The sequence below is a fragment of the Hylaeus anthracinus genome, unplaced genomic scaffold (genome assembly GCF_026225885.1).
Source record: "Hylaeus anthracinus isolate JK02 unplaced genomic scaffold, UHH_iyHylAnth1.0_haploid 11981, whole genome shotgun sequence".
Classification (NCBI taxonomy): domain Eukaryota; kingdom Metazoa; phylum Arthropoda; class Insecta; order Hymenoptera; family Colletidae; genus Hylaeus; species Hylaeus anthracinus.
Window position 1 is genome coordinate 7872268 of NW_026534329.1, and position 11487 is coordinate 7883754.

Genomic DNA, 11487 nt, shown 5'->3' on the forward strand with positions numbered 1-11487 from the left:
AATGCTGCATGTAAACATACTACAAAAGCAAAAATGTAATTTGTAGTCTTATCTTTGGTCACCTGCTAAACTTCCCTACTTTCTACTACCCTCTCAACCGCTTTTCCTTTTACCAACGTTTTCTCTTTTAATTCTCCTCTTTCTAACTCCTGGCACTCCTCTATGAAGTGTTTCAATGTCCCTATTTGGAGTTTACACAATCCGCACCTTCTGTCCTTCTCTCTTAACAGATATATGTTTCCCTCTTCTAAATTTTCACATCTTATCCTGGCTATACATTCTTGGCTATCTCATTTTCCTATTTTGGTTAAATATTCTGAACGTAGTGCTGTGACAATGTATTTATATCTGCTGTTGTATTTTCTCTTATTTTATATTATATTGCACATGTTTTTGCACTTTTTTATCTCTCTCCCTTAGCTCTTTCACTATGTCTCTCTCTCTCTCTTTTTCTCTTAACCTCTTGACTTCTGCTTGACTATAACCATTTCTCCTCTGTCACAATGTATTTATATCTGCTGTTGTACTTGGCTTCTCTTATTTTATATTATATTGCACATGTTTTTGCACTTGTTTATCTCTCTCCCTTAACTCTTTCACTACATCTTTCTCTTAACTCCTCGACTTCTGCGTGACTTATAGTCATTTCTCCTCGGATAATCCATTCTTTCTTTGATATTTCTGGTCTCTTTCATTACTCTCTCCTTTTCTAAATGTCAAGATACAATGGGCTCTATATTGTGGCGTAAACGTAATTTTTTTTATATTATTAATTGAATAGATAGAAGTTTCATTTTTTAAATGGAACTATATACAATTTTTGGGAAGATCATGCGATAGAGCTTTTCATAACGAATTCATTAACCCTTAATCTATTTACCCGATTTTTGTTATTCTTTCAAATAGAACGCTTCGAAATTTACTGATTTTCAGCGGAAAAATCTCGGTTTGAGTGACAAATCATAAAAACGGGTTCTATTGTTGCGGTGTTTCACTCTGCTTGTTGAAACCGATAGGCTATCGGCGATAACAAGCGAATGGAAAGTATTATCCATCACGGTCTACGTTTGAGGATGCGGCAAACTTTTACTGGTGGTTGGAAGAAGTTCCGAAGCTTATTTTCTTGTGAGGTCGTAAAATCGGTCGGAAATCGATCTTTACAACTTAAGCCGACCGCAATTAGTAATCTGACACCTTTTTAGACAATGACGAAGCCAGACTTTTCGTTCAGGACCATCGATATCGGAATTAGGAGTTTCATATTTCAATAACTTTATTCTTCTTATGTATGTTCACACATAATTCTGTAACGGATAGACCAATTACCATAAAACTATTTCGTTTTGTAAAGTACATTCTGGGGGAGGAGTTGTAGTCTAGTTTTATAAAACTGACTCAAATATTCATGTTTTAAACTAATAACAATGACGAAAAGTATTACTTTTTACTTTCTAATACTTTTCTTTTAAGGAGGTTCAATTTTGTCCACTTTCTTCAATTTTTTTATTTAAGAAGCTTCCTCTTCCTTGGATTGTATGTGTGTAATATTAAGTTTAGAGAGCATCTTTTAACAAATTGCAGCATGATTGGATCAGCAATTTGTTAAATGACTTTGCTTATTGAAAATACTGTGGCAGGTAGGAACTTAGTTAACCAATCATCGTCAAAAGTTTTTGGTTTTTCCAGTTTGGAAAAATCCGAGATACTCATAATCAATGACCTGTGCCAATAAAGGAATAACTGCTGTTTCGATTTACGACCTCACAAGATCCCTACTAGCAACTATACATGCGTTTTAGGTTGAAATATTGAAAGAATACTCTTAAAATATTTATAAACGCATATTGATCATTGTCATCTGGTTAAGATAAGAAAATATATATCATTAATATAACAAACATGTAAGTGGTAGTCGAATTCAAATAAAAATGTCTGCAACGGTTAGCAATCAGAGACTTTACTCGCTCGGTCATGGCTCTGTTAAAAACGTCACTCATACCTTTAAATGTAAAGCACACACTAATTTTAAATGACGAAGTTGATATAGCTTCTTTCATTTCTCTGCTGTTTCACTCAATATAACGTCATTGAACATAGCGTGAAGCACTAATTAAATAAAGGTTATACAAAAGTTCGACCTTATAAGTTATTTTAATGAGCAAGAAGCGACGAAAATATCGGTTTTTAAGGTTTTTAAGAATGGCGCACTAATGATAAAAATCTGGAACAATTGAAGATGATAGTAACGATAATATCTGCTTACTGTAAAAATGTAATTTTAGTGCTCTGACAATATCTCTGCAAAATCGGGATTGTTCACTTTTTTCATTTATTTATTTTTTACAACATGGTTTATCAATTAAAAAATTTGAAAAAATTCTGTGAAACATATCTCATTGCTAGAATGGTGACAGACTTTTTTTTTCAAAACTTTCATGTAGGAGCAAACGGTTAACAATGTAATTTTCGACTTTTGTCCTTTAATCTTGTCATAATTTTTTTCATCAACCTATAATTATTATGATAATGTAAAAAGTTAACAACTATAGTCAAAATGTTGCACAATAATCTTCCAACTATACGAAATATTATTTAATATTATTACGACTTTTTATTTCGTTGTCGCTTTATGGAGTTCACTCCAAAGAAAAAAACAGCCAGTAAAGATCATTTAAATTTCGTGACCCGAAAGCTACTAATCAATACCACTTGACGATTATCTACACGTACTTATATCTACTATTTCGAGCAAATATAAATACCCATATATATTAAACGAATATAATCAACATTAAGAGTACAAAAATATTTGACAAAAGTTCTTGCTTCAAGTAGAACAACAATAAACAATTGTCCTTATGAACTACGTTGTTTTGACGCCGGTAATAACCGGTGAGAAAAGCCCGGTATAACTTGCAGAGGAGATTAGTTACGGGTTATTCGTACATTGAAGACGGTGATAGTATTATTTGAATCGCACAGTTGTGATATTCTGTAATCCAATCATGCCAATAATAGGCGGTTCGAAATTGTTGAAATTTGCAAGACTAACCGATAAAGCTTACGCGCCTACAAAAGGATCAAAAGTTGCTGCAGGCTATGATCTAAGAAGGTAAATTTTATCATTTTTGTATTTCACACGTGGAGTATGTTGAGTCATGTTTCAAACAACAATGAAAAGTATCATATTAGTTAAGTGACTTAGCATATTTACTCCAAATTTCTAAAATTCTCCAAGGCATAGATGTGTTCAATTTTTTTGAAACCAGTCAATGATGAATGTTATGTTACTTTATTTGACAGTGCCTATGAGTATGTTGTACCAGCACATGGCAAAGAATTAATTAAAACTGACATACAAGTTGAAGTTCCCGAAGGCACATATGGAAGAGTTGCACCACGATCAGGGCTAGCATGGAAAAATCACATCGATGTAGGTGCTGGTGTCATTGATGCAGACTATCGGTAAGTTATTTACAGATATCATAACCATATTAAAATAATAGGCATTAAACAAATTAAAAGTATCTGAAATTGGCATTAGTCTATCCACATATAGAAAGAAAACTCCACATATATTACAGTAAAATGAATAAAATAAATAAAATTAATAAAATTTCCATAGTAAGACTTTAAAATATTTCATGCACGTTTGCTCCAAATATTTGCATGAATATTCATGTTTCTTTCTAACAATAATAAAGTTTAAATACATACAGACAAAACATAGAAAGGTCTGAGTATACGTCATTGATATTGTTTTATTCTTACAATATTTCATTACTTATCTTTCTATTACTGCAAAAAATAATAAAAGACAGCAAAGTTAAAAGTACAAAAGATAAAAATACTTGAAATAAATTTCAAAGAATTCAATTTAAAACTATTAAGTTTATTTATATTTGTTTTAGAACATTGATTTAGTAAACTACATATAAAAAGTTTAAGTAAAAAAATATGAGACCATTTAAATTAAATAAGAACCTTGAGTATATAAATACAGTTTTTTTAAAAGACTATTATGTATTGAGATATATATTCTACTTTAGGGGAGAAATGTTTAAGAAACACTATTCTAAACAATATAACAAAAAAATAGGTGTATTCGAGCGCATTGTTTTCAATGGTTATATATGTGTGATTACACATTTATATGCTGGATATTGAAATCTATGGTCTTTTCAATATAGGGGAAATGTAGGAGTAGTACTATTTAATCATGGTAATGAGGAGTTTAAAGTTTCTCCTGGAGATCGTGTAGCACAATTGATTTGTGAGCGAATTATGTATCCTGAACTTGAAGAAGTCGATAGTTTACATGAGACAGAAAGAGGAGAAGGAGGTTTTGGTTCAACAGGAAAGAACTAACATAATCAGTTAGGTTTTTTGTATTACACCCCTGTACATCTATATCAACAAAGTATTCATATTTTTTAAATAAAATAAGTTTTGTATATACTGTGTCATTATTGTATACCCTTTATAAAAATAGTTCATTCTAATAATTTCTCAAAAACTAGGCATGGTATAATATAACGTGTCCTAATGATATTTTACAGTTTGTTGGGAAGACCTGTATCAAATCTAGTGTTAGTGTCTTGTCAAATGTATTACATTCTTAAACTCCTTATGTGTTGAATCACGCAGTAGTTTGAGAAGAACATTTTCTACCGTAGTTATATGACATCCTATTCCTCTCATTCTCTGTTAAAATAATGAAAATTAAACACAATATCCATCTTTTATATTTATATCTACATCTTTATACAAAATCTGATTTTCACCTCTAGAGAGTACATTTTCTCTTCTTGTGTGTGTGAAGTGGTACAATCTGCGACAACGTGTACTTCATACTCATTTATTTTTAGATCAATCGCAGTCAATTCTACGCATACATGGGTTTCCATACCAATTAAAATAACTGCATCTGGTTTCTCCCCAGAACAAATCACAGAAAGTTCTTTAAGTACCTAGAATGAATAAAAATGTTATTTAGAAAGGAAACAACTGAGGCAGTATTATATTATACATATGATATAAAGTTATTACTGGAGGTATATACATGCTACAATGAGTCTTTGCAAATGGTCCTTTGGCACTAGAAATATCTAATTCTGAAACTGTTTTTCCAAGAACCTCTGGAGTTTGTTCTGCGACGATCATTGGAACTTCCAACATTTTTAATCCAGTTATCTACACAAATTATGTATAATTAACCAATACGAAGGTTGTTAGTTATTTAGTTTAAACAAATTTACTTATTTGTAATTTTGGTACATTAAAGCACCAACCTTCTAAGTCCTTAACCTAATCATTATGCATAACGTAAGTCTCAACCTGCGAGCCATTACAATGCATCTATAAGAACTGTAGTAGCCATAATATTTTGCTTATTTTCATACCCTCACATTTATCATAATTATAAAGTAGGTTTGTAATTTATTAGATAAACAGTAAGCAAAATTTGTTGGTTAAAGAAGTTTGAACATACAGGTATATATTCTAAAGGTCATCAGGCTGAGACTTGGATTATTTTTGTACATAGATTTATTGTAGAGATGGTTTCATGAAGATTGGTATTTTAATGTAACAAAATGACAAGCAAGTGTCATTAAACTAGAACTATAAATGAATGAATGTGGAGACGCTGAATTAATTTCTATACTTGCATATGATTGAATCGAGTAACTGATATCTTTAATACTTACCAGTTTTGCCGAATTTTGTATAATTCTTTGGAAATCATATGTGATTCTGGCATTTCTTTCTTGCATGTCACATAATAGCAGGGCGCTTCTACCCTGTTTAAGGAGTGCTCTTGCAGCATTCATTATAATTATTTATCACTAAAATGTGCTATTAGTTGTTCCTTTAGCGGAGAGATTTGTTCATAACATTACCGGCTTTTATACATTTATAGTGTGACGCACTTGATATATTTATGTAATTTGTAAAAAATGTTAATGGGCAATCTTAGTTTTACTAACTTTGTACATGTTCCATTTTATTGACTTGAAACAAATACTCTCAATGTGCGAGCATCGTAAGTTGCAGTTTGAGTGCCGTGGCAAAAACTAGACTGTGACGTTAGATTCTGCTCCCAGTCGCGCATGCCCGTCAAGAAAAAATCATCGTTACGTGAGGAATGTAAATAGAACGTGTATGCGAAACGTACAGTGAAGAAAAAGTACGATTAGGAATTGTAGGAAAACAGTTATCGAAGGTCAGTCAAAGAGTAAAGATCAGAGTGTCGACTCTTTATACCAGGCAATGAATTAATAATTACCATACGAACAAGCAATATTAGCGTAATTGATAATTACATCAATAAATTGTTAATAGAAGATTCCTTTTAATAAAACATTTGCATTGCATTAAATAGGTACATTTACTTTTCATATATATAAAAAATGTTTGAGAACTGAGACGAACTGAAATAAATTTTTATTTTACATAAAAAATGATTGTGGAATGTAAATATTTGTATCATAGGTTATTCCATGTGAATATCATTGTTACAATATAATAACTATTAAGCTTGTATGTATTTTAAAATTCTAATTGTTCGTTTTTTGTCAAATCCTTTATTTCTATTTGAAACACAGTACCCAAAACCCTATTGCATAATTGTTTAAGTACTACTGCTTGTCGAAATAGATTCTTGAAGTACTATGGCTTGTTCCGCATATCCTTAGAAACTTGTAAAAAATGGCAAGTCCATTTAATTTTAATTGTATTTTATAGGATTAGTGTTATTTTTATAATATTTGTCAAAGTCGAAATCAAACATGTTATACTTTAAACTCTGTTCAAGTACTAAGTATTTTACGTTACTTAGAAAGCTTCGCCGGAAAAATCAAACGTTTATCAAAAATTACTGTCGCTTACAATTACAAGTGATCTCAGAATAGAATAATATACCACAACTGTATAATATTTAAGGGTTATTCGGTTGAAATATGTGTACAGTTTCCTCGGAAAAACGCCGGTGCGTGAAATGCGAACGTGCACCGGCAGCATTAAATTTGTAAAACATATTTTCTAATCTACGTTCCGTGGCGCACGGTTTAGTGATTTAAATCGACTCATTTTGGCGCATGCGCGATACCGCAGCGACCAAGGTGCGTGCGAGTCAGATACGAGAAGGCCACACATAGCGGCAGCAACGACCGGTGGTAGTGGTAGTCAAACAATGCTGTTCCGACTCGTCGGTTGCACGAACTCGTTTTGAGTTTACCAAGCTGTTCGACCAATCGGCAACGATGTTCGTGTACGGTACGTCGAGCGAGATCTCGCTGACGTTTTAATGATCGAAACTGCGAGTCGTTGTATTACGTTGATATAAAATTTGAATATACGTGTAGTTCGAGCCAAGACGAGTTTGTAAACAAAGAATGGCCGTGGAGCCTCGTGAGACTGAGCACACGAAGCCGCTGGTGCAGCTTTTTCCGAAAGCATCAGAGTGCGTGTACACGAGTTGTTACTGGTAAGTGTTCAACAAAATTCGCTCGACTTTCCCAGTGTCCGAGAAATTATCGATTTAATGAAATAAACGTGTCGTATTGCGGTATATCCCGTGGTGGATCGATACGTTGCAGTGGTACAGAGACGGCAGTGCGATATGCCGCCGCCATCTTTGATATGTATAAAATACATATCCGCGAATCACGGCGCATCGTCTGCTCGGTTTTGAAACGTACCGCGCGTAACGTATCTCTCTGCTTCCTGCTAGAACTTGCAACTTTTACCTTCGTTATCATTATTTAGCGAGAATATACGAGCGTACATGTTCCTGCAATTAATAATGCATGAAAGCTGCTACTGGATAATCCGCACGACACTATCGTGCTTCGCCTCGCACGAACGTACGGTAGATTTTCAACTCCTTCGTGTCCGTATTCATTATTTCCTTTTTTTATAATGCACGCCAGCCTGGTTTGTTGGAAATACGATGAAATTGCAAACAAAATATTGGGAATGATGGTTTAGATTGTATTCACGGTTGTTTTATTGTTACTTTGAAAAGTCGGAATATGGTTGCAAGTAGTTTATGAATCGTAATAAATTATCCGTGAAAGGTAAACACAATTGATGTCGTAGTAATGGCAAACACTTGCAAATAATTATTTGTATTCGTTATGTTCTATCAATAAGAATATATCAGTCGTACAAACAGTTTTCTTTTTTTCTTGATGAAACCAGAAATTATGTGAACGCGTTGAACCCATATTGGTCATGTACAATGTATAAATGTTTATGGATATATAATCTGTTGGTTAATTAATATAAGCATTATCAAACAAAATGTAAACGTTTTCGATCGTTGTGCTTTAGCGAGGTTGTGTGCGCTCAATTATTAATATCTTGAAACAAATTAATATTTGTTTTGGTTATTAGTTTATATTGAATTACTCCATGCTTGTGAAATGTTGTTTAGAAAATTTATACAAGAATTTTCTAATAAACAAACACGTTACTACATGATTTTGTTTATAAATAATTATCGATTCAAAATATTATCGTAAAGGAACAACGACAATTATTATTTTCTAAACAATTTTCTAAACAAACGTTATTGATTCAAGAAATCATCGTAAAAGAATAATTCCTATACTTAAAAATGACAATTATCGTTGTTCCTTTACGATAATTTTTTGAATCGATAATTATTTATCAACAAATTCATGTGGTGACATGTTTGTTTATTAAAAAATTTATACAAGAATTTTCTAATAAATAAAGATAGATAAAAACAAAGTAAATTTGACAAATTGTAATAATTTTAATAAATAATTTCAATAAATAATTATGCATACGATAGTCTTGCCATCAAAACCGTTCGTATAATTTTGTGGTTAGTCAATAAATAAAGAAAAATTGTACGACCACTTCTATAGTTTCGTTTTGAATAATAAAAACAGCCTGAAACTGGCGTGTACCGAAAACGCCACGGTGGGAATGAAAGGGTTAATGACAAACACGCGGCGGCTTACTAGCTCTGGCTTAATCACCCTCTGCGTATGCAGTTACCTAATTTCCATCCACTGTTTCGCAAAGCTTTGAATACATTCATTTAACCAGTCGCACCACTTATCATCCACGATTAACAACATTTTCCCGTGTAGCTTACGTTCGCGTTTGTTTACATACGTTTTATAAACGCCCTTCGTAAGAAACTCTTTCCTCTGTGTTGATACTGTTGTACCTTTTTCCATCGCATTTGCATCGAAGCACATACGATACTCAACAAAAGTTTCAGACCACTTACGGTGCGTTACATCTGTTACATTTTTACGGGTAAAGAAAGAGTACAAATTTACGCTTGCATATTTTATTTCACCAATGTTATTGTACAGCGTACCGTACGAAATAAGAGATAAAAATAGTACAAATTCAACGGAGAATGTAATATTTATTTATTTATTTCATATGATTTTTCAATTACTTTTTCTTCGAACTTTATCCAAAGAATCCCAGAGATGTTCAATAATCAAGGGGATAATTTAATAATTTAAGGGGATATTTTATTCTTCTACAGCGCCAATTTTTAGTCCTTGAACTGTGTTTTTTTTTTTTTTTTTTTTTTAATCTATAAGGAGTTTGTATAAAGTGTTTTGCATATATGTATATCTATTCACATTTGAAAAATATGCACAATTTTTTGCTGGTAAAAATAATCAAAATTAAATCAATATGGTTCTTTCTGAAAAAGTATGTTCAACGAATCTTGGCCATTCTGCTTATCTGAAATGAAAAAATTAAGAAACATTTTTATTATCATTAGCGTCGCTATGGCCCGTACAGAATAATTATAAAATATTAAGGACTGCAGCACTTCAAAGTTGGAATATTGTTTTTTCTTTCTTTTCTTTTCATCCTTAGTATATTAAAAACAAAATATTTAGAATAATCAGAATTTGAAAACCACGGTTCAGGTGATAAAGGAACGCGTGCTGAAGATTCGCTCCAAATTTGAAGTCATTCGGTCAACTAAAACTCGAGATACTATGGCAACCTTTTTAAACAAATTATGGCTAGAAGGAAATTGTCTTTAAAGTTTTTCTATAAATGCGTACTAAATACGTATACTTACGATTACGATTAAACCGAGATCCTCGCTTACTTGCTTCTTGAAAATGAATGTCGCTTTTGCACATTTTACGCATTACCAGAATTGTAGTAAAAACTGCAAAGAAATTTAAAATACGGTATCCAAACGAAACTGGAGATGCGTCGTTGCGGACATCGTTCTCTTTAAGACGTTCCTAACTTCGTTAATTTTTCGAAATCGATAAAATCCTTTGGCAGATACATTTTTAAAAATCTACACTTTGAGAAAACACAAAAAAGATTCGTATGTTGAAGGCTCTAGACTAAAATACTCCCTTAAATCGGGACTTTCACTGGCCGACAGATAACTTTTAATCTTTCGTTATCTTCTATCTATGTATGTATTTAATTATGCTCCCCTTCCATTTTTCCCATTTGCAGATTTTTTTTTTTTACAATTTCCTTCTTATATCTAAACTCGTTTCTTCTGAATCTTTTAAATACTTTTTTAAAATTCTATTGTACGTATATGCAGTACACTAGTATAGTATATAAAGTGCAATGATAAATATACAATTTCGTTCTTATGTCTAACCTCGTTCTCTTCTAAATCTTTTAAATAATTTCTTACAATTCTATTGTACGTATGTGTAGTACACTAGTATATATAAAGTGGAATGATAAATATACATCATATTTATTTCGTTAACACTAATTTATTTGAATGTGACGCACGCTTCATACGGTGGCCTAAGACTTTTGCACTGCATATGATTTGTTGTTTCACGTACTTACTCGCCTGCAAGAACAAACTGTTATTCTAGCGAGGAAAATGTGTGGAAGCTGTGTCAGGACGTAGCTACGAGACACGGATCGGAAATAAGTCATTGCTATGTTGCTTTCGTGAGCAACCCCTGGCGTAGCGTACCTCTATGGCGGCAACGGGCAGGAAAGGACGAGGACAAGCTCGTAGTTTGGGTCAGTTGGAATACGAAATCAATGCGAAGAAACCGCAATGTCCCGTTTAACCCTTTCGCTGCTTAATACGATTCTCGAATTCGATTCTCTGTGCCTCTGGAACAATCCGGAAGTGTTTGTTCATCGAGCCGAGTCTCGGTCGGAGCTGAAATACTTCGATTCGAAGCATAGATGAAGTTTTATCTCGCCTCGTACGCAGTGGCGGATTTATACAGAGACTAAATGGGCGGTGTCTAATTTAGTTAATGGAGTATTTAGTAATCATTTTGTACTAATTTATACCACAAAGAATAATTTTGTACTTTCTGGCATCTTAAAAAGAATCGTGGCGCTCCTTAATGTTAAGGTAGCAGGACCAAATTTCAAAATAATTAACAATGAATCGAACACAGTGGATAGATTTAGTTAGTGGAATATTTAGTACTCATTTTGTACCACAAATAATAATTGTGTACCTCC

General features: G+C 32.7%; 2 protein-coding genes across 2 annotated transcripts in view; one reads left to right on the forward strand and one right to left on the reverse strand.

Moving 5' to 3' along the window:
- The first annotated feature begins 2751 nt into the window (after positions 1 to 2751).
- Positions 2752 to 11487, forward strand: part of LOC128885476 (protein N-terminal glutamine amidohydrolase-like) — a 17384-nt gene continuing 8648 nt past the window's right edge. The window contains exons 1-3 of the mRNA XM_054139544.1: positions 2752 to 3112; positions 3304 to 3465; positions 10875 to 11028. Coding sequence (XP_053995519.1) covers positions 3006 to 3112; positions 3304 to 3465; positions 10875 to 11028 — 423 coding nt within the window. The 5' untranslated portion in view covers positions 2752 to 3005. The remainder of the gene's footprint in view (positions 3113 to 3303; positions 3466 to 10874; positions 11029 to 11487) is intronic.
- Positions 4373 to 6109, reverse strand: LOC128885468 (isochorismatase domain-containing protein 1-like). The gene is made up of 4 exons (XM_054139533.1): positions 5709 to 6109; positions 5050 to 5193; positions 4785 to 4970; positions 4373 to 4704 (listed from the first exon to the last, which is right to left on the reverse strand). Exons 1-4 carry the CDS (start codon positions 5829 to 5831, stop codon positions 4591 to 4593), a joined length of 567 nt encoding a protein of 188 aa, XP_053995508.1. The 5' UTR covers positions 5832 to 6109; the 3' UTR covers positions 4373 to 4590.